This window comes from Lichenostomus cassidix, chromosome 15 (genome assembly GCF_008360975.1).
Source record: "Lichenostomus cassidix isolate B80296 chromosome 15, HeHo_3.0, whole genome shotgun sequence".
Classification (NCBI taxonomy): Eukaryota; Metazoa; Chordata; class Aves; order Passeriformes; family Meliphagidae; genus Lichenostomus; species Lichenostomus cassidix.
In genome coordinates, this window is record NC_139496.1 from 11,364,336 (window position 1) to 11,391,448 (window position 27,113).

The 27,113-nt window shown below is 46.2% G+C and overlaps 1 protein-coding gene and 1 long non-coding RNA gene across 3 annotated transcripts in view; one reads left to right on the forward strand and one right to left on the reverse strand.

Annotated features, from left to right (window-relative positions):
- LOC146430440 (uncharacterized) overlaps nucleotides 1-582 on the forward strand; it is a 49,265-nt gene extending 48,683 nt beyond the window's left edge. The window contains exon 4 of the long non-coding RNA XR_014855393.1: nucleotides 366-582. This is a non-coding gene — a long non-coding RNA (uncharacterized LOC146430440). The remainder of the gene's footprint in view (nucleotides 1-365) is intronic.
- Nucleotides 583-3,665: 3,083 nt separating this feature from the next.
- MED13L (mediator complex subunit 13L) overlaps nucleotides 3,666-27,113 on the reverse strand; it is a 166,199-nt gene continuing 142,751 nt past the window's right edge. For both annotated transcript variants that reach the window (XM_085076156.1, XM_085076157.1), the window contains 15 exons: nucleotides 25,589-26,535; nucleotides 24,741-24,920; nucleotides 22,957-23,180; nucleotides 22,154-22,346; nucleotides 21,099-21,546; nucleotides 19,596-19,815; nucleotides 17,082-17,270; nucleotides 15,453-15,676; nucleotides 14,913-15,055; nucleotides 13,629-13,787; nucleotides 12,213-12,389; nucleotides 10,001-10,155; nucleotides 7,954-8,115; nucleotides 7,542-7,654; nucleotides 3,666-6,513 (listed from right to left, as the gene is read on the reverse strand). In XM_085076156.1, coding sequence (XP_084932282.1) covers nucleotides 6,381-6,513; nucleotides 7,542-7,654; nucleotides 7,954-8,115; nucleotides 10,001-10,155; nucleotides 12,213-12,389; nucleotides 13,629-13,787; nucleotides 14,913-15,055; nucleotides 15,453-15,676; nucleotides 17,082-17,270; nucleotides 19,596-19,815; nucleotides 21,099-21,546; nucleotides 22,154-22,346; nucleotides 22,957-23,180; nucleotides 24,741-24,920; nucleotides 25,589-26,535 — 3,667 coding nt within the window. In that variant the 3' untranslated portion in view covers nucleotides 3,666-6,380. The remainder of the gene's footprint in view (nucleotides 6,514-7,541; nucleotides 7,655-7,953; nucleotides 8,116-10,000; nucleotides 10,156-12,212; nucleotides 12,390-13,628; nucleotides 13,788-14,912; nucleotides 15,056-15,452; nucleotides 15,677-17,081; nucleotides 17,271-19,595; nucleotides 19,816-21,098; nucleotides 21,547-22,153; nucleotides 22,347-22,956; nucleotides 23,181-24,740; nucleotides 24,921-25,588; nucleotides 26,536-27,113) is intronic.

Genomic DNA, 27,113 nt, shown 5'->3' on the forward strand with positions numbered 1-27,113 from the left:
TGCCGTTGCAGCAGACTCCTTCCCCACATGCTCCAGCCTAACAGGAAAGAAATCCAAGGGCAATTCCTTGTAAGTGAAATGTTGCCGAAGCTGGGAGCTCGGCGAGCTACTCACAGCACCGTTCTTTTAGCACTTCCATGGGCCATTACCCTGCTGGGATTAAGAGCCCCCTGCCCCGCCATGCGCACCCTGCCCCATCACCTGCCTCTCCTGGCCTGGCTTTTCCCCAGGCACTAATGAAATTACCACCGAGACTGATTACAAGTGGGGTGGAGCACTTTGACCAATGAACCCACACCTGCTCGCGTGGTTGACCTTTAATGATCCAGCTCTGTAACTGTGCACTTTAATTTGGTTTTTTAAAGCCCGGTCTAGGGAGAAGCCGGAGTTTCATTTGCCATCAAAACATGACCCCTGCTGGAGGACCAAGGATGTGACTTCCCTTTATTCATATGGACAGCCCTGCACAGAGAATGGCACAGATGTGATTAATGTGACACATTACAGCTGTCACTGGCTGCAAGAAATCACAGACAACTGAAAAAAGGTTGGCTTAAGAAGACTTCTTAAAGTATTCTCCCAACTGCAAAGGTAAAAAAGGTTTTCTGGGTTTGATTTTTTGGTTTTGGTTTGGTTGGGTTTTTTTTTTTTTTTTGGTTGGTTGGTTGGTTGGTTGGTTGTGGTTTTATTTTCATTTTTGGAGTTATTCTGTCTGTGGGATTGTGTTTTACAAAATTGCAGGAACCTGTGAGCTTTCTCTGCAGGGCTGTGTGTGTGTAATCCTATTTTAGTGGGAGTTCTGGATATCGAATCTGTTGGCAGAAAGTTCTCCAAACACTCGCAGTAGCAGCAATACTGAGGATCTAGTTTGTTCCTAGATTTATACCAGCCTGACATTTTCCCAATGGCAAAATACTTAAATAAAAACAAAGAGAGTGTCAGGCTGGTAGGAGTTTTTTAAACATATGTCTAATTTACTGTGTAAGGAAAATAAATTCCACTTGTGAAGGCCCTAGGCCTGCCCTGTTTGCCACGTGGGCTGCAGCAGTTCCCTGGCCTGCTGGCCTGGCTGTGCCTTTTGAAAGAGCCCAGCTGGAGTGAGCATCACTGCCTGGGGAGCAGCTGATGTTGCTGGGTAGATGACAAAGATCATGCAAGAGCAGGTATTGCTGAAATGAAACATCTGTCCAAGAGCAAAAGGGGTGTGTGTGGCGGGAAAGAACTCACATTCCTGGGATGTGAAGGCAGAGGGAGTGGCTGGGTACCAGGTGTTGGCTGAGAACTGAAAGCAAGGCTTCGAGGAGGAGAAGGTGTCAACAGCAGAGGCTACTGTAGTGTCCTCAGAGCCAAGTGAGAGTGGCAGTGGAATTGGAGCAGACCCTGTGGAGCAACCAGAGGGAGCCAGTGAAATCCAGCAGGTGTTGCAGGACCATGAAAGATATTCTTGCAGGAAGAGTCCCCAGCAGTGCCATGTCCTGCTGGTTTGCTGCAGGGGCCCTCATGCTAAGCTGGCTTTTAACCATGATTCTGAAAGGTTTCAGTAAGTGGCTCTTACAGGCAAAAGGCTGATGTGTATCAGCTGAATGAGCATGTGCTGTATGTTTTTGGCTTACATCAGCTCTACTGGATGTGCTTGGCCATGGCTGCAGTGGCTGACAGGGCCAGCATGGCAGCAGAGGAGGAGCTGCTTGGACAGAACGGCTCAGCCTGGAGCTGGCCTTGCCTGGAGCAGAGCTCCCATGGGATCCCAGCACTGACAGCTCAGGGCAGCCTGAATTCCCAGCTGGCCTCACACAGAAACTGGGGCCATCTTCTTCCAGGCCTCTGCAGAGTGTTTCAGGTTTCAAACAGCCCTCAGGTTTCCATATCCTGTGGGATGGCCTTGGGATTGCTGCTTTGGCACCTGGTGCAGAACAGCCAGTGAAGCACAAACCAGGGGCTGCCACATAAACATCTGCCCAAGGGTGAAGGTTCAGTGTCAAAATAGGGAAGTGGAAGCTGCGTAATTTTATAAATCCTGCTTTGTTGTTAAAGACCAAAGACTTCCTGTTTGGGGATCCAGGGCTGTTTCCATTTCCACTGTAAATGGTGAGAGACTGCCCATAAATCTCATGTTTACTTCACCATTTCTGATGCCTTCTATATGTGCTGAAAGAGCTTTCATGTGGCCATGACATTTTGTCAAAAATAGAGATGGCAGTTGGGAAAGGAAAAGTAGTTTATTGGCAGCCTAATCTTTAAAAGCATTTTTTTTATTGCAGTTAAAGAGCTGAATCCATCACCACAAATGCTGTACACCTTTGTCATAGATATTCCATTATTGTTACAAGTGAACTGAGATTTCAAATGTTTTTATTCAGCCCTTCCTTACAGTCCTGATGGAACAGAGTATTTAATTGGTAGGTTTTGCCTTTAAAGCCAATGAATTAGCCACAAAGTAATCTCCATTCAACAAATATTGCTGTGCAGCTTCCAGCTGTCACAGGGGAAGACCAAGGGTAGCTGTTCTGTACAAACTTGGACAGGGTCATTGGACAGTGTTAGTTAGTACCATAATTTACAGTAGTACAGTGAACTAAAAGACACAAGCTTGAAAGTTTAAAAAAGATAAAATCTTAGAGACTATTTTTGTAACTATCTAAATGCAGAAATAAGATGCACCAAAATTCAAGTGGACCAGAATTAACAACTACTGAGGAAATCCCAAATGGCCATTAAAGAGCCATGGAAAGGAATGGAAATTCCTCCATCCAGTCACTGGAGCTGTCACTGGGTGCTTGTGTGGACTCCAGCTGTCATGGAAAAGGAGTTCTTTTAGGACACTTTGTAAGGGAGTGAGCCACAAAGATCAGCTGTGAAACATTTGGGATCTGCAGAAACTCCCCCATCCATCCCCTTTTGCCAGCCAGCACTGCTGGAACAGGGGCTGTCCCTGCATCCTGGGCTGGCACAGCTGGCTCCAACAACCCCGACACCCCAGGGTGGCACATTTAATGTCATTTTGGCATGTCTGTGCCAAACAGGGGGCACTCAGCTAACCCCAGAGTGTCTCGCTCTGAAGAGACCTCTTGTGGTCCAGCAGTCCAACCCAGCCCTACCCACAGCAGGCACAATTAGCCCAGAATTCACAATCATCACAGAACCCCAGAGCATCCTGAGCTGGAGAGACCCACAGGGATCAATCAAATCCAGCTCCTCTGGGCTGGGGCTCTGCAGCTCCTCTGGGAATCCCGGGGCTGTTGGTCTGGTTCCACATTCTCTCTCCTGCAGGGCTGTCCTGCAGCCACCCTGTCCCTGTCCCTGTGCAGGGAGAGGGGCCAGGCCTGACCTGCCCCTGCCACCTCCTGCTGGAGATTCACCTGCTGCACATGGAGAAGTTCATCCATCCTTGATGATGGAGCTCCTGGGTTTGGGTTGCCCATGGAAAGCAGCTACTGCTGCTGTGGCACTGAATTATCCCAGGCTGCTCCCACCCATCCTCTCTGGCAGGATTTTCCATCCTTGGCATCAGTGACACCCAATTTCCCCTCACAACAGCCGTGGTTTGAAACATTTCTTTTCAGTTCCCTTCACATCCCTGGATCTGCACCTTGCAAGGCAACCCCTCCTTCCCTGGGAATGCCAAAAGCTCAGAGTTCAAGACAAGAATAAAACTCCACCAACAGTTTCAGTAATTCAATAATTTATTCATCTAAAAAAGTGTGTAAAAGTATATAGCTCTCATCCACAAGGTATATATGAATGACATTTAAAATGGAGGTCTTTTATTATTATTGTTTCTTTTTATCAAAGTCTTTTTTAGTGTATTGTACCAGCGATATACTGTAGATTTAAAATGAACTTCACATTTTTTTTTGTTTTCTTTCAAATTGTCGGCTATATATAAAAGAAGCTCACTGCAAAATGCTCAGAGGAAAAAAAAAAGAAAACAAAAAGAAATTCAGAACTCCTCAGAAATGTACAGCTTTTACATTTAAAAAAGGTTCTGAAATATACATACAAGCATGCTGGACATTCCCCACCCTCCCGCTCCCTTTAGCTCAAACAACTGTAATAATAATTCTGATTTAGGCATGATTTTCCAAAGTTAGAAATAAAAAAAAAAATAAAATAACTTTCTTCACTCTGTAGGAAAGCCAGGGCTTGTACATTTCAGATTAATTCAGTAAAAAACTCACAAGTAAAATAATGCATATTTAAGGGAAATATTATACAGAACTTCTCACACTGAAGTACATAAGATTTTTCTTTAAAATCTATTGCCATTCATTTATTTTGCACAAAAACGTATAAATATGTCACCAGCTTCTCTTAACTTAAAAAAATTAAATAAAAGACACCAGATGAAAACTACTCCTTGCTGCCCTTTTTTTAATTTCTAATTTTTGCTTAGAACCAGGTTTGTGGGGAAGAAACGCCCCTGGATAAAAACGGCCCATTTAAAAACAATAAGCAAAATAATAATCCAAAGTTCAGATGAATCCTGGGAACAAATAACCCCCAAATGGTAAAAGATTACAAATGTCTACTTTACATTTTTTTCCTCCCCAAGTTAAATTTTTTTATACAAGTTTACAATCTTCATCTTTTTATGCTCTTCAAAAGGCCTTGAGAATTTTCTTTTCTGATTAAGAAAAAATAGTACTGCAATATTTTTAAAGTCAATTTTACACTGTACACATTAGATACAAATGGTTTGATATCAGATTTTTTTTAACCTATACATTGCAAAGAGGACACCCACACGGAGGGGTGGAGCAGGGAAGGAAATAATCCATTTACAGGTTCCTCCCCTGCCTTCACCTTCTCATTACACAAGCAATTTTTTTTTTCTTTTATTATTTTATATAATTTGTTTTAAATGTTACATTATCTCAAGAAAAATACTTTTTAAAATCATAGAATTTCATTTTTTTTAACCAGAACATGAAAGTCTTTTGGAAGAACTCTAAACTTGGTAGTTTTTCTCCACAGCCAGGGGAAGGGTCACCCAGCCCGATCCAAGTGCCCAACCCTGGCCCCCTCCTGCTGCCCAGTGCACCCCCAGAAATGAGGGAATGGGGCTGGAATAGGAACCCCTTGGAGCCTGGAATGAAGGAGTCATAAAAATACTTCAATTAGCCATTAACTTTCCCAATGGCGATCATTTCACTAAACAAAGTAACTTAGCCACCACAGTGGTGTAACTTCAAGTACTAATTTCATGATATAATTTTTAAAAATTATTTCTTTGAAATAATATTCCTATAGTCAGAAAAAATACACCAGATTTGTGACTGATTTAGTGTAAACAAAAACCATATTTTTGGATATGTACATGGACGAGTCTGCCCAGAATTAAAGGGCGACTTGGCTTTCAGTAAATACTTTTCTAGTATCACTAAATTTACTGGAAATATATCTCAATCATAGCTCTACAATAGATTAATTTACCACTTTCCACTTGCCCTGACACTGGGCTTTAAAGTATTTTTCCTCCCTACCTCCCTCTCACTCTTCTCCCTTAGGTAGTGTTATCCTTCATTAAACACTGGCCATTCCTTGCTTTCACCAGGCTAAGCGCAGGGGAGAACTCTTTAAAATACAAGATATCCTTACCAGAACACACTTCCCTTCCCAGACTTTGATTGTTATGAGCTTCACTTTTGATTTCCAGGTCAGAAGAGTGAGAGGTCTGCAGATAAATAACCCTACAGTGGAACGGAGCTGGATTTTTAAGGTATTTCTACTGTTCCTGGTCCTTTATAATTTAATCCCTCCCCTCCCCAAACCTAAAAATAAATAAAGTATCTCCAGACCATTCATATCTACATGGACAGGTAACAAATGCATGCATTCATCCCAATCCACTCTGACAGGAACTCCAGGTAGACAGAAAACTCCAATATTTATACGAGACTACAACTGTGTGGTTTTGTGTTTGTGGTTTTTTCCTCCTGCAAAGTCCCAGTTTACGACGATCAAACAACGAAACACTCAAACTGGTCACTACAAGGTGGTTTTTACTCGCAGGGCTGACGCTGCTCGTGGGTCTTTATCAGTTCCTAATGCAAAAAGATCCTGTAGTCTTCCTTAAAAAAATAAAATATTAAAAAAAATAATCACACTGACCAGTAGTTACTGAGCCACCAAACTTAACACTGGCTTGAGGTTACTCTGTGTTCACTGTTCTTGGATGTTCCCAGATTTTGGACTGAAGCTGCCAGAGATGTTAATGGGTAGGTTACTCTTGAACACTGCAGAATTCACATGTGCTTTGGGAGGAACAGAAGCACAGCACAGGACTGGTCTGAAGAGAAGCAAAACCGAGCTGTTTGCAGGTTGTGGCACGTTCCCGGGTGGAGGGGAGAAGCAGCCAGAGGAAGAAGTGCTTGTGTGTCCTACAGGATGTTCATGATGGCGTTGTAGAGCTGGGTGAGCACCACGAAGTGCACGGGCAGGCAGGAGCTGCGGTCCTGGGTGGCTGGGTTACACGTCAGCCAGGACAGGGCGTTGTACTGCTCCAGCACGAACCTGCAGGCAAGGCACACACGGGTCAGTGACACCACCTCCTGCAGCTGCACCCTCACAGGGCTGCCTGGCTGCTGCTGAACTAGGAACCTCACTCAGCAGCACGAGGGTTTAGCTTTGCTGTGTCTCAGCTATTTGCATGAAGGCTCCCCAGTGCACAGAGATTCTGGGCTCACGGTGCTTCAACTGACACTGCTGTCAAGAGCCTTGGGGATTGAACACTGCTGCCTCTCTGGGCACCCTGTGCCAGTATGTGATTACACTGTCCCTGTGATCCTTTATCTAACTGGAACTTCTCATCTTGTCATTTGCATCTGGCATCTCATCTTTCCCCTGTGCACTGCAGCTTCCTTTTGCTCAGTACCTGAGGCACCTGTGACAGCCCAGTCCTCCAAGAGGGTGTGAATTCAGGTATTCTATGTACTAATACACCCCCAGTTTCTGTAGATTGGCCATTCCTGTTCCCTGCTGGTGCTGTTCATTCACAGGGGTGTCCCACACTATGCTCTCATCGCACAGACCTGTGTGCAGTCACCATAGGTGGTGTGGAGCCAAACAGGCCTCACATCATCCTGAGCAATACCACATACCCCCCCTGCATGAATTCAGGAACAGCATCTCCTTTATATCCCAACTCCCGGCACAGTGGTATCAGTGGATGTTTTTATCTCCTATAAATCCATTCGGTTTGGTGAGTAAAGATAGTGAGTGGCACAGCCCAGATTAGACCCCAGGGGAACAGAGCAGTCTGGGAGAGGCAAACCAAGGTCTCCGCCTGGCAAGGCTGAGCTGTTCTGAGTTTCCTTGGCATTGTTGTGCACAGCAGTGGGAAGCCCACAGAATTTTCCCTCCAAGCCCCCTACTGTGGCAGCTGGAGGAGGAGATGCCCTGAGACACACGCAGGGCACAGCAGGGCTCAAAACTGCTGATAAAACTGATGAATAATTTTGCCACTTGGAAAGGTCCCTCTGAAACCTCCAAGCTCAGTCCCCAGAGGTGTAGGGCAGAAATGAAAATCCAAAGGGTGTTACCTCAAGACATCTGATGTAGTTTTAGAGTCGAGGGGGTGAGGAACTCGCTGAGAATTTCTGGCAGGTAGAAGCTCGTCTGTCTGCGCTACAGAGATGTGGTGATGGAGAGAGGCCTGTGCAGAGGAAAAGAGCAAAAGTTAACTCTTCATACAGCAGGTATTGCTAAAGATTCCCAGGAAACAGATCCATTCTGAATCACGTCAGGACAGTGTGGAAAGTTGGCAATTCTGTGTTGAACTCCCCCAATGTATTTCCAAATTATTGGTTACATTTCTGAATAAACCAACTGGAGTTCTGCAGTTCGGAGTGGGAGGTCTCAGGTTCACTCTGACACCACAGACTCAAATGTGCAGCTTTTACAGGCATGGAAATAGCAATGGATAGTGAGTGCTCCATGTGGAGCATGACAGACCTTCAGGAAGAGGGGACACTGGTTCTGTGCCTGAGGACAGGAGGACCAGAACCACTGCGGGAGGTTCTCTGCTTTGGCAGTCGACACGAAGTATCCCAGAGCCAGAGGCTGCTGCTTCAGCTCTTCCGGGGCTTCCCTGGAGAGGAGACGTTCCCCTTGGCTCTGCAAGAGGGAAAAGGCAGCTCTGAGGGTCTGTGTCAATACAGCCCACTCGTGGAACAGTGACTTTGTTTGCTAATTACTATCCTGTGACAAATGAGCCATCCTTTAGTCAGTCAGGAATCTCAGTTAGAGTTATCCAGGCCCTGCCCTTTTCCCCTCTAGTTGCATTCTCCAGCCTTATGTTTCAGAAGCACTGTAGATTCCCAAACAGCTGGGAGAGCAGTTCACTTCACCCATAAATGTCAATAGATTAACAAAAAAGAAAAAGATTCCACTGCACAGAAAGCAGCTCAATCACAAATCCCTCCCTGCCAGTCCCTTCCAGTGGGTCTGGACAGGAATGCAAGGCAGGGAGAAGGCCTGGAGCAGGTGGCCTCAGAGCCCAGCACACGGGGCTGGTGCCCAGCCATCAATTATTGCCCTGACCCCAGGCCCACGGGGGGATGATCACACACTACTGCTCTGCTAAAGCCAAACATTACACTGCAATTACCAGGCCTGGCTTAATGGTTAATGAGAATTACTCGGGTTCAGCTGGAAGGGGCTTGTCCAGGGCTCTGGGCTCAGGCCATGAACCTCCTAGGGCTGCTCCCAGCAGATGCAGCTCCATTGGGAGCAAGCTCTGCACTGAAGTGGGACACAACAGAGATTGCTGAGGAGAGAGAGAGTGAAAAGTTGTGATTTATGGCTGCAGGGTTTGGCAGCAGAATGTAGAAGTTTCCATTTGCCCACACACCAGTTTGGAATGATTGGGACAGCAGCGTGCTGTTATCAAGGCTTTGATGGGAGAGTTGCAAAATCAACACAAGGTGGTTGTGGACTGAGCTCACAAAATGCAGGATTAGCATTTCTGTGGCTGAGGCAGGAGGCATTTCTCCCTCACTGACTGTATTAATGCTGCCACTGAGGCATTTTGGCAGAGATTGCAAGGAAAATACAGACGGGACTTTCTCCTTCCAGGGTGAAACTATCACCATTTAGTCAGTCATGTTAAGAGTGAGAATTCTGATCTCAAGACATCTCACTGACATGTCAAACATGGTAGAAAAGTTACCCTGATTCTCGAATAAAATATTATTTAGTAAAGAAGTACTATGTTACTGCTTTAAAGTTATTATTTTTAGAACAAAACTTCACAGGATATTATGAAGCATCAAACTTCTACCTAATTGTGATGGAAACCATTTTAAGAGAACAGCTCAGTCTTACATGATTACATGCAGGAGTCAAAGAGCTCCATCAAACCTGATCCAAGTGATGCCAATTCAAAAAAATAACTTGAATTACCAAAAATAATTTGCATTTTAAGTAATCACTGATGTTGGAACTGACTTTATAAAAGCCACTTCAAACAAAAATAACTCCCAAATGCTGTGTGCTCTGGGCTAAATATTCCTAAGAAAACAACATTTGCATAACCATCCAGCACCTGCGGAGTTTCCATGGGCAGAGTTTCATCACTGGAAGAATTCTCTCCGTCTTGCCTCCCCTGAAATCTACAGGAACAGGGCTGTCACAGCCTTTCTCTCAAAGACTTGGCACTTTGTGCCACGGCCATTCCGTAGGATTTTCCAGGAAGGAATGGATGATTACAGATTAAATCTATGCAGGGCCATCAGCTGTGGCTGTGCCACACAACAGTAAAGTTTCTCTCTCCTCCTCCTCCTCTCTCCCCCTCAATTATCCACCGACAATTAACTTGGAAGGTGCACAGTCAGTGCAGAGATATCTTCTCCACCAGTATTTAACCTTCAATTTAAACCTGAGTTTTGCTTGCTTTTGACCTAATCATGTGTAAGAATCTACAGGAAAAGATTTCATTGGAGGATTTGGGTCTTCGTGTTTTATTTTAAGCAGTGTGTGCCCTACAGTGCTGCAGCCTTACCCTACTGTGATGGTAGTGAGATCCCACTCCAGTGCCAGATGGTGATCCAGGGGAAGGAACTGGGGAGGAATTTGGTGAAGAGTGAAGATTCCCTGTTATCAAAATTCTAATGTCATTGTCCATGTCATCTGGGAATGGAAGGTCAAACATGTCATCTGAAAAGGAAAAGAAAGGAAAATCATTTCCAATGGGCTGTATTTTTTTTCTCCAAGAAATTTTTGTAATTTATTACCATTCCCTTTAATTTATTATCATTCCCTTTTTCCTTTTACATACTCCCAAGATAGATAAAAGCAGAGATAAACACTTTACTGTTTAATCCCCCTTAGAACTCTTGACTGCAACCACACAGACTTGAAAGGCAGAGTTGGCAGGCAACTACTGGGATAATGAATTTCAGCAATAGCTGCAGAGTGAACAGAATTCCTGTTGTAGCAGCTCCATAAAATCCAGCCTGAACTTTGTAACAGAACATCTGACAGTTGGTCAGTGAGACCCTTAAGAAAACACCTGGAATCATCACACACAGCTCTCTGTGCTGCTCCTCAGGCTCCCAGAGCTCCATACCACCTCCAGACTCTGGGAACAGCCTGGCAGCTCCAGGGAAACTGCCCCAGGAATGACATGACTGAGGGCATCCAGGAATGGACTTGTGGTTCTTTCAAACACTGCCCCAGCATCCCCAACAACACAGCTGCTCATATCCCACTTGCACCTCAGCAATTCCACACAGCTCCTTAGTATAATTGGCTGGATTAATTTGGTTTATGTTAATACATGGGAAGGGCTACAGATACAAGGAAATGTGTTTGCCATGTGCATTCCACTACTCATTATCTGCACACAGGTTACAATACCATGAGTAAGTTACATGAGGGAAGGACAAGGCACCATCAACACAGAGCCAAAAATTACACCCATCACAATCTGGTTTAGAGGGATTTTTCTTACCAAGATTTCTCAGCAGGCAAAGAAATGGAAATGTATAATGACATTTAAAGTACGTTTCAGTGGGTAGACAGAGACAGTGGGAGCTGTCTGAATTAACTGCATTAATTAGAAGTGCAACCAAATTTATACTAAAACAAAAGCCCTAAACAGAAGTCATGCATCCTACATGTAATAAGTAACAATTTCTCTCAAAAAAGAAGAATTTACTCTGTATGAAATGGAAAAGGATGTGTGTCCTGAACAAATTTCACCTGAAGCTCCAGTATTGAAACAGGCAGGTGGTTGTTTTCCTTCTTCTCCCGAAGAGAACCTCTAGATTGCTGGAGCAGTGATTTAACTGAAGTTTATTAACTTGTGTCCTACAGCCTCAGTAAACAAACCTGAGCTAATGTCATGCTCTGCTTGGCCCCCAGAGCAGAAATGAGCTGGCTAATGGCATAGGAAGCAGCTTAATCATTAAGTAGAGCAGAGTTAAGAAAATTAAATTTAACACCATTTTGGAAAAGGCCATTCTTGTACCTGACTGTAATTAACATCTGCAGCACCAAGGGGCAGGTTAATGCAGGTTAATATTTGTCGTGCTCAGGAGGGATCCCGGGGCCTCCTGGGACAGGGATTGTGAGGGGCAGCTTCCCTTCAGAGGCCCTTGGACATTCCAGCAGGGACAGATCAAAGCCTTCAAGGCAGGGGCCTGCCTTCCTCTCTAGCCCAACTGCCCTCCTCGTTAATACAGCCCCTGTACGTGTTTGTAGGTCCTCTTGGTTTAAATTGCTTTGCACTCATTTAAAGGAGTGGGGACAAAGCAGGAAAGTGCTTATTTGATATAAAGCATTAACCAGAGTTGCTAACTCAAACTGCATGTTCAGTGTAAAAGCACTCTGGGGGCATCAGGAAGTCTCGGGTTGGGATATTTTCCCTACTTTACAGGGACATCAAAACTCTACAAGTGCCTCCTCCTTCCTCTCAGCTCTGTAGACAACTGGAAAACACAGGTTCATCTCACCAAGTCCCAATGAGTCAAAGCACATTCTAGTCTGGATCACTTGGTGCATTGGCTGGTCTGTGTCCCTTTGGGAATAAACCATTGTGACTCTGAAGACACTCAGGGAAAGCACAGAGAATCCCCTGTCCCTAGAGCCCAGCGTGGTTCCCTTGCTGGGGTGGGTTGGGGTCTGCGGAGAATCCCAGCCCTCTCAGGGGTTTATTCCCCCTGGCTCAGCTCTGCTGATGCCCTGGAACAGCCCCAGGGATTGTCACTCACCGTTGGTGGGGCTGAAGCCATCCTCGTTGGGGTAATTTGCAGGTGCCACCTGGATGGTGGCAGAGGTGGGGAACACCAGGATGTGTGTGCAGGAGGCGTCCTGGGGGGTGTTGAGCTGGGACGACTGCAGGTTCAGCGCCGTGCTGCGCCCGAACACCGAGCCCATGGTCACTGCGTCTGCGGGGACACACAGTGCCACAGGCATTGGTCACTGCAGCACCTCCCAAACCCTGCTCTGTGCCCGGGGGCACCGCTGCCCACCCCACCTGCCCTGCAAAACCTTCACACACACACCTTCAAAGGGCCTGAGCTGCAAAAGATTACACAGCTGCAAGAGCTCAGCATTAAAATCACCAGCCCCACCTCTCCTGTCATTCTGCTGCCCCTTAATCAAATATTTACTTGTTAAATCAGCAAGTTAAATTGATTTTTCACACACGTCGCTGTATAATTATGAAATACACCCCACTTTGGTCAATATGAGTACAAACACCAAAAAAAAAAAAAAAAAAGCCACACAGCAATAAAGCTTTTTTCTCCTCCTCTTTTCTCAATTATCCACCGACAATTAACTTGGAAGGTGTAAACAGTCAATGCAGAAACACCTTCTCTGGCAGTATTTAACCAGAACCTTCAATTTTAACCTAATTTTTGCTTGCTGTTGACCTAATTATGTGTGAGGATCTAAAGGAAAAAAAGATTCTGTTGAAGGATTTGTGTCTTTGTGTTTTACTGTGATATGAAAAAAGCCTCATTTGCCATCTGTTTTCTCATGTTACAAAATCTCTGCTTTGAAAATATTCAACTTGATAAGTAATTTTCAAGCTCAATTAATTCTGCTCCATATATTAGTCTTTTCTTTCTAAACTTAAAAAACCCCAGAGTGGTTTGTGAGGATATGTTAAGGATGTGTCACCACATACATTAAAAAGAATGCATTTAGGTAAAACAACAAAGGGAACCTCAGCATTTAATTTTTTTTCAACTTAACTCCATGGACTGCTGCTTGTAAGTGAACTGTCTAAATAACTTCAGCACGTGAGAAGGCAAGTGGGCTTGTTCTTATTCCCATTTCCACAGGCTCCTACTCATTCCCACTGTAGACTCCTCTGAGCACGAGGGTGTCTGACATCACTTCCAGCCCATGGGAACTGGGCTACCCGAGCCCACAGCCTCCCCAGGGAACAGATCAGCAGTTTGGCAGTGGCCCACAGTCACCTTCCCCCAGCAGCCTGCTCTCCCCATGCAGCATCTCTCCATGGTATTTTTGGGAATTCTGCTGGCTCAACCTATTTTCTGCCACACATAGCCACCCCAGTCAAGGTCTTGACAGAAACCCCAAGATTACTGTGCCTAGGTGTGAAATGTGATAAAGGACCAGTTTCAGTGGCATTGCCATAGCTGGATAAAACATACCTGGCATCACCACGAATGATCCCTGTGGCTCCATGGCAACGAGGCAGGCACTGAGGATGGAGGGGGAATCTGCTGCGGAGATGCCGCACATGCGGCAAACCTCCTTGAGCTGTTTGCTGATTGTCTGCAGGGAGCACTCCCCGAGCAGGATACTCCAGTCTGCAAGGGAAAGGCACCACGGTAGCACAGAGCTGACAGAGCCAGCATTCACCTGGAAACAGCAACACACTCCCAACACTTGGCATTGCCCTAAGCCCAAACTCTCCAGGACTGCTGTGCACACAAGGGGTCTGACACTGCAAACTGGTGCTCAAGGAGCTCCTGTGGAATGTTTTATTCCATGGCAGTTTATGGACTTTCCTTTGTTCAATATGGTTATTTGCGAGACTTTTTGGTTTGTTTAGTTGAGGAATCACAACAGAATCCTCTTAATTCCTGTGTCAGGATAACTTTGTTCAGAACTTTTTCTAACATGTGACTTCCCTTGGAAGGACATGTGCAAATCCTGCACAACATGAGGGAATAACATCAAATCCAGGACACAAACAAGGAAAGGGTTTATGGAAACCAATACAGGAATTCAGTGCCAGGGTAGGACTGCAGGCAGCTCTTCTGTAATTCATGCTGTCAGGGCCCAGGAAATTCCAGTTTGGAGGATCCTGGTGATTTCTCTGCCAGATTTCTCTCAGATCCACTTGGTCAAGTGGGCATCAGTGTCAAGACAATGATGGGGACAAAAGAAAAGAAAGGGCTTCAGCAGCCCTGGTGTAGATTAGAACCTCCTAAGGAGACCTTCCTGGGAACCCTGGCTATCTGGAGGGGACTCCATTGTTGTCCTCATTAAACTGTCAAAATAAACAACAGCTTATCCTGCCTCTGATAGAATTTGGTGCATTTGTTTATCTAGCTGTAAGATCATGGTTCTGGGAAGCAGAGACAGGACTTGGGAAGGTAAAGCCAAATTCACCCTATCTAATGTCACTGTGTGATAGCAGAGTGCACCCTCAGCAAGTCTGCTGGTGACACAAAACTGTGAGGAATGGCTGAAGTGTTCAAAAGCTGTGTGGATGTGGCACTTGGGGACATGGATCAGTGGTGGCCTTGGCAGTGCTGGGGAATGGCTGCACTAGATGAGCTCAGAGGGCTTTTTCAACCTAAACAATTCTGTGGTTCTGTGATAATCACCCTCAACTGTTTAGTTTTAAGGGTTAGTGATCAGCTCTGAGTGATCCTGCCTTGCACCCTAGGTCACTGTCCCCTCTCCACACCCTGCCAATTGCACACCTTTCAGCTCCCCGTGGCCCAGCCGGCCCAGGCGCCCGATGACGACTCTCCAGGGCAGGGATGTCATCTGGACAATGCCAATGCACCACTCCCAGAGCTTCTGCAGCCCAATCTTCCGTGCTGACAGCTTGCTCCTCCTTGACCTGCAGGGGAAGGAATTGAAAACAAGAGTGAGAGAAGAATCAAGGGCAATATTAAGATTTCTATCCTCTATAATTATGTCACTATTTACCATCGACAGGAGTTCTGGGCAGTCCCTAACTTACCTTCTACTACTAAAAAAATCTATGTGTCTGCTTTCAGTACTGTTACTGCAGTGCCATCAAACTGCTGAGAAGAACACCATGTGTTCTTCAAGGTAAGATTTGTAAGTAAAACAGTTGTAAAACAAGTGTGACTCAGTTCTTCCTGGCAAATTCTAAATTCTGGAAGTGCCAACTGAAATGTTATCACTGTAACACCATGAGCAGGAAAGAAGATGGAAGGGATGTGCAAGGATGGTGCTGTGGATCCGTGGGGGAAGGCAGGGGCAGGGAGTACCTGCTGGGCAGGTCGATGTTGACAATGCAGGTCTCCAGCAGCTCCCCATGCAGGTCGGTGCAGGACGCCAGGAGCCAGCGCTGGTCATGGGACAGGCAGTAGCCAACAAAGAGCACGTTGTATTTCTGACTGGCTTCTCCAAACGTCTCTCCCAGCTCTGTCTGCTTGTCTTTGATGGGGGCCAGGATGAAAGGAGGTGAGTACAGCTGGATTGGGCTGGGCCTCTGCAACAGAGTCAGCACAACCATCAGCAGATGGATCAGAAACTACTGAACACAAGCAACACACACGCTGGCAGTCAGTACAGAGCTTGAAACAATGAATAAATTCAAAGCATTCCTAGTCAGGAGGGAGACTGGGAAAAGGGGGTTTACAGACAATTCACTGCTGCCAGTTAAAGCTGATGCACTTCAAATCTTATCTAAAGATTTCTTTTTATGTACAGCTAAAGCAGGGTATGGAAGCAGTCTGGACCAGTCTGTGACACAGGCAGGAGGTTAAACCCCCTCAGCTGTCAGATCCTCCTCAGCCTTTATCACCTGCAGGCCCTTGGCTGGATTTGCTCCAGTACATCCGAGTCTCCTGCTCTGAGGAGCCCAGAAGGGAGGAGGACAAGCACCTCTCTGGCTGTGCTGCCAGCACCTTCCCAAGGGAGCCCAACTGCTGCTCCTTGGGAGCATCCATCATATCCAACAGGACCTCCAGCTTTTCTTCTGCAAAGCTACACATGGTCACCCCAAACCCATCCTTGCCTTGGAACTCCCCTCTGGAGAACAAACATGAGGGGCCTCACCAGACATGTTCCATAATTAAGAAACGGTCAGGGTATTTTCTTAATTCTTCAGCAAAGTTTGAAAGTCTGCAGTGCAGACTGAGAGCAAATGTGTAAAATGCAATAAATAGAGATTAATTAAATGCAATAGGTAAATGCCAATAGGTTTGGGTTATGGTGATTTTGCATTTTGAGGTTTTTAAACCCTCCCAAGCAGCTCTTTATGCCAAGGTAAGTATTTAAGCGTTTCGTTGGTCCATTAGATCTAAATAAAATATTCACTGTTATCTTTCAAAGAATGCAAAACATTCACAGAAAGCAGGATGGATTATTCTTCCTTTGAAATCCCTGAAATTCCAGAATCAGCGCTTTAATATTTACAGTTTAAAAAACAGATGAAAGATAAGCCCATCGAAGAAGGGGATTTCTTCATTACCTCAGGGAATTAATATAACATCTGCAATTAGGCACAGGAACTTATTTCATATATATGCATATATATGAATAGAAATAAAAGTTGGATTTAAACTCTGGTTGGAGCACTATAGACTGAAACCACAAAGTGACTCAGAATCCCAAGTAATGACATTCATTTTCTCTTCTTTCACACTGATCTTTAACCTTTTACTTCATAACTCAAAACCATGAGCTTAAAATGTTTTGAAAGCAAGTTAGTCTGATGCTTTTCTTACTATTTTCTATTGAGTATTAGCTCGCCTTTTCCCTTTTTATCATCGTCTTCTATACCTTGAAAAAAAATCCCCAACAACTATTTTCTCTACTCTTTCTCTTTGATATTTGAGGAAAGTGGTTACAGTCTATTAAGAGACTTTGATTTTCTTGCCACCAATACCAACCTCAGGATTTTTGAGGGTCATCTCAATGCTGGCAGCTGGCCCAAAGCCCGTGAGGGACTTGATGTGGATCTGTGTGGGCAGAGGCCTCCTGCACTGGCAGTACACGGAGAATGCCAGAGACTTCAAGTGCTGAATGTAGAAAACCTGTTCATCCTTCATTGTCTGCAGCATGTACTGGCAAGGCACAATCTGTGGGATTCAGACACACAAGAAAACAGGGCTGAGAGGCTTCCAGGAGCTGCTCAATAATATCAAACCAGATCCACACAGTCATTAGTCACTGTACACCCAGGACTCTTTGGGATGCTCCATGACTGAATTTCAGATCCCTTGGTGTGGCTGCAGCAGCTAGGGACTGCACTCCCTGGGACAAAACTGCTGCTTCTGTCACAATGAGATACTGAATTTTAATCCAAAAACCCAAACACCTGTATTCAAACACTGATTTTTTTCAGAAGTGTTTTTCTGACCAACATCTTCACTTGCAGGTGGTCTGAACCACATAATCCCTGAACATTGTGTTCAGGCAGGTTTGGCTCTGTGGCTCGCGGTCAGGATTAGGAATTGTTTGCTGGCATGTGGGAATTGGCACACTATGGTGTCATCCTTACTGAGGGTGGAGAGAACACAATTAAGATTCTGTTACAATGATTTGTGTGGTTGTTTCTCCTTTTCAGTTTAGTACCCACTGGAAGCTCAGCAGCCTCATGCTGCTGCTCAGTTTTGTTTCAGAAAGCCACGGGGAAGCAGCCCACGAGGATTCACAGATTCAAGAAGAATGAACTAGAGTTACAGGGAGATCTGCCTGTGAGATGAGGTTGGGGGTTGAGACAAAACCGCACACCAAGAAGAGGAAGGAGAAATGGCACAACACTACTTCAGAAGGAAACAAAGCATGACAAAAATCCCGTTTTCAGATCAAATCCATTTTAAAACTAAAATCCCTGTAACCTCACTGTTTTTATCTACTGGTTTTATTGTACAAGTCCCACATGTGGCTGTGGAAGTGTCTCTCCTTTTACAGTGGAATCTTTGGAGCAGAAAGTGTCAATACAAAACATTTATGTTGTAGCCAACACTACAAGACCCAAACAGATTCTTTCAACAAATATTTTCAGTGGTAATAAAACTTAAGCGTCACAAAACTTTTACTACTTTATGGCTCTTGATTGAACCATCAGAACTTTGGCAGCACATTCTGCCTGCTAAATGTGCCTGTGTGTTTTCAAAAGCCAGCTTTACCCAAGGATTTCAGGAGCTGGGCTTTCCCCTCTATACAGGAATTGTAATAAAGCTGCAAACATTTGGGTTTGATTTATTTTGAAGTAACTGCATGTTGTGTATGCTGTGTACAGCTGCGAGAATACAGTGCTGGAACTGGATCACATTTCCCTTGACTTAGAGAAAATGGCTGGTTTGACTTCAAGTGGCAAAATGTATTTTGAGGAACAAACAGTAAATGTGAAAACAAACAGCACAGAGCAGAAGGGTCAGTGTGATAGAGCCTGAGAGCCAATGGCAGGGCAGAGGTTACACAATTCTTGTCTTGCAGGTACCATAGTATCTCCTACTGCTTTGCTCTTAGTGTCTCCAGGTCTGGATCAATCAATTGTCTGCAGCCCACCATGATATGAAGTTGTGATCTGATTTTTAGTTCATCCCCAAGCCTGAAACATTTTGGTGACAGTTCCCCCATCCTTTCAGGGGACAATGAGGTCAAACTATCAAAAACAATGAAAATTTTCCATGCCCAATTTGCCACACCACAAGAACTTCCAATTTTTTTTAAATAATTTGAGATACTTTTAATAATTTGAGATACAAGGTGAGCAGACAGGAATAAGCTGCACAGGAATCCTTCCCACAGTGTTTCTGCCTGTGCCCTCTGGCCTCCCATTCCCCCCACATGTATTGAGGCTGAGCCCCTGTGACAGAGGAGGCCTGGCAAAATGCAGCCTGGGCAAGAAGCCAAGAGCTGCTTCTGGCTGCACAAATTCAATTCTTCAGCAATTCCATAGTAAGTAACTGTTATTATATGCTAAGTTACATGGTAAATTATTTTTAAGAAGCAGATAATAACAATACAATAGTTATATTATACATTATATGTCTGGTTTCACATACTTCTTTTGGATTAAACAGTATAAATCAGGGGAATATAAACAGCAAACAACATGTAAAGGAATCAAAGGAGCAACTGGCCAGTTTTGGCAATGGCAACTCCAGTTGCAACTTCAATTATTTAAGTCCCTCTCCAGGAAGCATGGAGTAGATAGAATTACTGGGACCATGGGACAGACTTGATGCAGAGATACTGTGGCTGCTCTAATTTCCTCATCAAAACAAACATGAGGGTTTTTTAACATACAGACTTGTATTGACAACAAAATAATTTGTAAATGACACCTACATTTTATATATTAACCCCCATTTTTCTCTTTTAGCAGAGTGTCCTTATCACAGGTATGCTGTGACAGAGGGACTGTGTGAGGATACAGAGGAAGGCAGAATTACCTGTAGAATGAAAGAATTCCTCATATTCTCAGGCAAGTTGTCCAACATTTCTGTGTAGCATCTCATGAGGCTCAGGAGCCAGAAGTTGCTGGAGGCAGACTCCTCGTCGGCAGTGTAGGTGAAGGGATCCACCATGTAGATGACCACGGCAGGAGGGTAGGCGTTGCTGTCCGCAGCCTCCGGCTCCGTGGGGATCCCGATCCGCTCCCGCTCCGACGGGCTGGGGAAAGGCACAGCCATGGTCAGCACTGCTTCTGCCTGGGGCCAGCCTGAGCCAGGGGAAGGGAGAGCTCAGGGATTCTCATGGCCAGAAGTAAACTAAAACCCGTGAGGACAGGGACTGAGATGAGTTGTGCTCACAGCAGTTCCTAATCTAAGATACCTGGGGTTATTCATGCATTAAAGGTACCACACAGTCTAACAGCATCTCATGGAACACAATCAGACCAGATCATGGCTGAAGAATATGGAAAAGCTGCCTATTATTAGCTCTGTGTTCATGTAGGTGCATCTCTGGGCTTTGGTGCAGTTTAGGGTTTGCCTTCAGGAGAGGTGGAAGGGGGAGAGCAGGAATTTAGAAGTGCTAAAGCAATTCATGGAGCCTGGAGTCCTGCTCAGGTACAGGGAAGGCTCCACTGGTAACAGAAGGAGTGGCTGAGCATTTCTTACTTGGTAAAATGCTCCTCCTGTGCCTCAGCCAGGAGAGAGAGGCTCAACATCTGTAAGTGATCAAAGCAGCTCAGACTCTGTCAGAAGCCCCTGCAGCTGCTCAAAGCATGTTTTACATAGATCAGGGAACAGATGTCTCAAGGACAAGCCCAGCTACAGCAGGATGTGAGCTTTTCCTCTCCATAACACACACCAGGACTATCAGAAATAAGCATTATTATGGAGTAATCAAAAACATGTTCCTTCAGGAAGTTACTTACATATGATGCTAAAAAACCTTTTCTTAATTTTTACGTGATGGATGGCTATTCATAATGAAGTCTTTAAAAAAGTTGTGCTGCCCAAGTTTATTTTAAAATAACAGGGCTACAATCATGTCTTCTGACCTCACAGTGTGCCTGCTTGCAAAACAACACCTGCAATGCAAGAAAATTAGGGAAAAAAATCCATGGATTTCATTTTGCATCTGTTAATGTTGCCAGGTGTGATGGAGCAAGAGGCACTCAGCTCCACGGGGTACCTGCAGTGCCAAGCCACAGGTTTGCAGAGGACCTGACACCCAGGTGCTGCTGGTGCTGCAAGGACAGGCCAGCTGGAGGGTCCTAAGGCAGCTCCATATCTATACAGCCTGGGATTCTTGTGATGAGAAAGGAGTGTTTTTTCCAGTGAGTGCTTCAAACAGAACAGGCCCTGCTGCACTCCCACCTGCTCGGCTGTGCTGCGCCTGTCAGAGAGGCCTCTCCTTGGAAGGGTTTCCCTAAGGCTCAGAGGCTGGCTGAGCCCAGGACGGGGGTCAGTGAGCAGCACTTGGAGCCGTGTGAGCGCTTCACTTACCCTTCCTGTCCCTCCTGCTGCTGCTGGGGCAGGTTGGGGCCCGGCTCGCTGTCAGCCCCGGGGCCCGCGCTGCCCTGCGGCCGCTCGGCAGAGCCTCCCGCGGCGCCGCTGCTCTGGCCCGAGCCAGCGTTGCCGCTGAAGCCCGGCGTGGAGGAGGTGCCCATCTGGCTGGCGCCGGGCGTGGCAGAGGACGCGGAGAGCTGCGGCACCGAGGAGCCCGAGGAGGAGGCGCTGCCCGCCGGCAGGCTCGTGGTGCCCGCGCTGGGCGTGGAGCTGAAGGAGCTGCCCGTGGCTGGAGCCCCGGCGGCGGCAGAGACACACGAGGAGGAGCTGGAGGGAGCGGGGCCCGAGCTGCCCGGAGCTGCCTGCGGCTGGCTCGGAGCCGCTGCTTGGTACTTGGGCGGCAGCAGGAGGCTGCTGTCGAGTTGCAGGGTGGCCAAGTAAGGTGCTGGAATGGCATGGGAAGACGGATTAATGACACATCAAAGGAACCTGCGTCAACCTGCAGCTCGGACAACATTCCCTGCACTTTTGCAATATTCTGAGAGTATACAAATGCTAAGAGAATGGAATCTCCATGACCAATGTTTGCTTTAGAATTCACTCCTCAGAGTTTCAGATGGAACTGATATGAATCAATTGTTTTTAATAACCAGGACTGACTCTGGGCATTGTGACTCCAAGCTCGTACTGACTGATACATTGTGATCTCTGGCCAGACTGGGTGGCAATAACAGCACTGTGTAGTGCTCAGCTCTGCAGTCTCTGACAGCTTATCTCTGTCAGGTGCCTATGGCAGGGGGTGGAATGGGATGAGTTTTATGGTCCCTTCCAACCCAAAGCAGTCTGTGATCTTTGTGATACACGAACACCTTTTACCAAACTGATTTTCTAAGATGATAAGAACTGGCTTTTGAATCTCTAACATGACCCTTACAGCAATAAACAACACAACTTTCTGAAGCAGGCAAATTTACCATGGAAGAATTAAAAAATTAAGATAAAGCCTTGTAATATCTTGTTAATTTTTCAACAGATGATAGTGTGTCACTCACCAAGGTGATGGCGGCAGACCTGGGCGTAGAGCTTGAGCCTGGAATGATTGTCACAGTCCTCGGAGCCCCAGGGCTGGCTGAACCACTCGCTCACCAGCTCGTCCGTCAGCTTCTGCGCCACGCTCTTGCCCACCCGCATGATCCCGTCCCGCAGCACTTTGCAGATGGGCTTGTGCTGCCCCAGTCGGCACATCTGCAAGGGCAGGGAACGACAGACACCTTCAGAAGATGCCAACCACCCCAGGAAGTTCTGCAGACTGGTTTTTGGCCTAAGCCTTTCATTCCCAGCACACAGCTGGGGGCTTCTTAATAAACATCTTTTAAAAAAGGCTACACTTATCTGTTAGCTTGAACTGCACTAACAGTGAAACCAAGGTTACAAAGGAATCTGACATACTGGAGAGTGCAGGCTATAGAAAGAAATGTTTTTATCCCCAGTCTAGCTATTCTGAGAAAGCAACAGCTTCTTTAATGTGCTCCTTGCTCTTTAGGCTTGGCTGGGCCATCACTGGGAGGCTGCAGCTCTGTTAATGCCACTGCTGCCTCCTCTGTGAAATGAATGATGGGGGCTGGGAAGAGCAGGCAGCAACAAATACCCCAAAATGCCCAGAGAATCCCAGTGTCACTCAGACAGCATTCTTGGACTCTGAAAGTGCAGAAAGCCCTCAGAATGAAAAAAACCCCTTCTTCAAATAGTTGTTACTTTAAAGCCAATGGATTTCTCCCAGTGGACATGCACTAGAGCAGCAATGACACTTTAGAAGCAGTAATTCAGTGTTTCTGAATTACTAAGTGTTTCCAACCTCATATACAGCACTCAAGTCCCTGAAGAAAGTTTTGGCTCCGTCGAGCAAGGCCTCATTTTCCGGACACACCACGATGTAGGCGACATCCCGATGGCCCCCGTAGGGATCCAGCAGGAGCCTCTCCCAGAAGGGCAGGGAGAAGGGAGAGATTGTCAGGAAGTCCTTGTCATAGCCCACCAGCAACGTTGGAATCGGGAGAGGCTCGGGAGATTCCTCAGAGCCTTCACAGGGAAAAAAACCAAATAAAGAAAAAATGTTAAAATAGCTGGTTTAACTGCAGTGGGTCCCTGGCCCAGGTTCTTTTACAGGAATATTGGGAATCACTCATCCCTTGCTGTGCTGAATGTCCTACAGGTTTATCAGGGAGTGGAAATGGTTATCAAGGGTGTGCCATGGCTGATAAACCATGTGCTCCCAGCCTTTCTTCTTGGGAAAAATATTTAATAAAGGAGAGGGAAGATTTATATCGTACTTAAGAAATGTCATATAATCAAAGTTGTCGGCCAAAGTGGAGGGAGCTGATCCAAGCACCACTTAAACTTTCCTAGAAAGCTACAATAAAACATCTCCCAGTGTGCTCCAAGCACACATAGTGCCCTTCCTGAGGCTTCATCTCCTGGTTTTCCTTTGTCATATCCATAACCACAGCGCAGGAGTTCCTGTTCAATCACAAGTAATAACAGGAACACACAAAATCTGACCTTACAGCTCTTCATCTACCTCCACCTGGGTTGTGCAAAATTACTGATGCTTAAAGAAATTCACTCCCAGGTATATAATACTACACAAAGTCATCATAACTCTAAAATTGCCTCCTGCCCCTCTCCATAGGATGTGCTCTGAGCACCGCTGTCCCCATGGAGAGGATTATTATCCATTGTAACAGGGTGTCTCCCAAATACTGCCTCAGCAGAAGAAATATTGCTGAAAATGTCAAGCTAAAATATACCCAGTAGTTCCTGCAGAATATAATTCAACTTTATTAAAAAGTCAGCATTCAGTAAAATTCACTGACTCTCCATCAAAGGCTCTGCTCTGTACTCCATGGGAATTTTGGTGTTATTCTCTGGTAACAATTGGCAAATCCCAACTCTTCAAGTTACAAATGTTGGGAAAATTACTAGAAGTGTTCCTGGTGGGGCACAACAGCTTTAGAGAGGAACTGGAGTTACCCCCAGTTGCTGCAGCCCAAAGGAAAGCAGCAATATATCAAATACCAATAGAGAGGAAATAGAGCAAAGCATGGTGGAGCTCTAGGAGAAAACCTAAACCAGACTGCACTGGTTAAGGCTGAAATAAATTGCGGGCAAGAAATACAGATTGAAATATCCGTTGTTATTCTGCAAATGTGCACAGACAAAATCTGGTTTGTAATCTGCATTCCACAAGTGTCACTTACAGCCAGAAGATACTGAAACTCCTCATTAAGACTATGGGAACCTGGGTGGAGAAAGCACTCCCAGTTTTTATGGATTTGCAGAGTCGCACAGCCTCTGTTCCATTAGGATGTGGCTGATTTCAGCAGCTCCCTCTGCTCCCATTATGTCCTTACCATTCAAGTGGGGGGGCTGAGCCTCACTCACAGTTCTGCTCCTTGTAAATGTTCATCCCCTGGAGGGGCAGAACTTCCACCACCATGTCACAAATACCTTTTGAGGCATTTTAAAGCTCCGCCCATGACCCCAAGCTAACAAAGAGCCCTTTTCTAACACATTTCCAGGAGAAAGTGCCCATTCCCAGGAAGCTGCAGTCTAACTTGGCACATCCCCCAGAGCAGGTACCATAGGTGCCCCGTCCTGCCATCTTATGGAACTGCTGCCAGGTGAGTGGTCCCTGCACGTGCTGGATGTTCTCCCAGGTCCTCCCCGTCCGCTTCTTCTGGATGGCATCCTGGAGGAAGGGCTGCAGGGAGAGCAGCATGCGCACCACGTCCTGGGAGGAGAGCATGCTGATGTCCAGCACTGCGAGGGAAAGAAAGGGAGCAGCAATTACTTCAGGCAGGGACAGCAATCCCTTGGACACAACAAGAGGTCTTGTGGATTGTTCCTTTGAATTGCTCTGCACACTGCCCATGGAATTTGGACAACTCTACTTAGCTGGATGGCACTCAGTGTGGTGCTTTTCAAAAATACTGGTTGCCCCAGGCCTTTACACACGCCTTTCAGTGTCACTGGTGTCCAGCTCAGGTCACAAGACATCAGAGCATTCCCAGTATAAAACAGGTAATATTTAATGAAAAAGTAATTTTTTCCCATGACATTTTATCCCCTTTTTACCCCTAACACTTACATACAGAGCAATTATTTTCTGCTGACTGTTTATATTTATATCCTTCTCCAAAAATAAAAGGGGTCCTAATTCTGCCTTCCCCCAAATACTTGAATTTGTTTTGCCTCTGCTTTAGATTTGTGAACTTTCACAAACTCCTTCACAACTTAGGACACAAAGTCTGAGGACAGACAGATTATTGGTACTTTAGATGTAATTTATAAGCTTTCAGAAATCTACTTTATCTCTAGCATATTTTTAGGCCTATCATTTCCAACATAAAGATTATGTGGGTCACAACTAACCAAATTTACAGAAGTCACAAAACACCAAGAGACAAAAGGCTCGGCTGTGCCCCTACCATTGCTGTGAGGCCAGGAATGGACAGTGGCACTTCGGACAAGGGCTTCGTCCACCTTGCCCCCCGTGGGGTTGTCCACATACTGCCTGCCCTGCTCCAGGGCGTTAAAACATTCCACCCAGGAATCATTGCTGTCGGCCTGCAGCCGGTCGTAGCTCCAGTTGACACAGGGCAGCGTCTGGCGGTTGTTGGAGGCCATGTAATCCAGGCAGCTCAGCGAGGTGAAGGGCTGCGTGTGCTGGTTCTGCAGCAGGAGCAGGAGGCTCATGGGAGGCTCCTGGCTCCTCCTGGCTCCCTCTCCCATCTGCGAGATCAAGTTGCTCTGGCAGATCATCAGTCTCCTTTCTGCAGCTTGGCCGATGTCCGAGGTCTTGCCGAAGATGTCCAGCTCGTCCTCAATGAAGAGGCCGGAGTTGTAGCCGAGTTTGCGGTTCATGATGGCGCTGAAGCCGCAGGTGCAGCGGTACTGATCCTCGTTGGACGAGTCGGGGATGTAGAGCCCCACGTCGGCGCCCTTGATGTTCATGTTGCAGGCGCAGATGCAGCAGCTGTCGAAGTTCCTGTCCTTGAAGATGTTGAGCACGGAGTCGGAGAGGATGAGGGTCACGTACAGGCTGTGCGCCTCCGGGATGGGCTGCACCGTGCCCGGCTCCACCGAGTTGAGCGGCCGCGTGGTGGAGGGCGTGGAGGCGGGGGAGCCCTGGTCCGTGCTGTCGTACTTGACGGAGCCCTGGCCGCTGGCGGTGCCCCCGCCCCGGGGAGTCCTGGGCGTGCGGGGCGTGCGCGGCGTGGGCACGGAGAAGCGCGGCGTGGCGGGGGACGGCAGCACCCCTGCGCCGCTGTTGCTGGCGGGCGCGGCGCTGTTGAGTGTCACCGGGGTGCTCATCTGCGGGGTGCTCATCTGCAGGTAGTCCTGGTCTGCCAGGCTGCCCACGCTGGGCACGTTGCTGTGGGGAAGGGATGGACACAGAGCACTCTGTCAGAGCTCATTTCTAAATACAGCACGGTGAGAGCTGAAGGGACCCGCTGAAGCTGCAGTAAAGAACACCGCAGTTCCTCTCCTCCTAACCTTTACACATGGCTCTCAACAGAACTTGGAACTCTCCCCACGAGCACCATTGTTTCTTATCATTATGATAAAAGGTATCAGTTCACCCTCGTAAAGATTATTCCCATGGCCTAAAACTCAAATGCTCTTGAGAACAATCTCTAGATAAATGATCAAGTTAAGATCATTTAGGATAAGTTAAGATAAGTTAAGATAAGTTTAGGATGTTTGCAACTTCTTTTAGGGAAAAAAGGAAGAATAGTAGCTTTTATTTTAAACACCACTATCTGTGAAGAGATATAGATTAGTGGCAATGCAAGTATTAGAGACAGAAATGTTACTGTATTTTAGAAATGATCACCTTAAACAGCTGTCAGAAGTCATACACGTGCTGCACATGTTACCTCATGGTGACATTCTGTGTGTCTGATCTATAAATGCAAATCCTCATTTTGGATTGCACAATCTACAGCACAA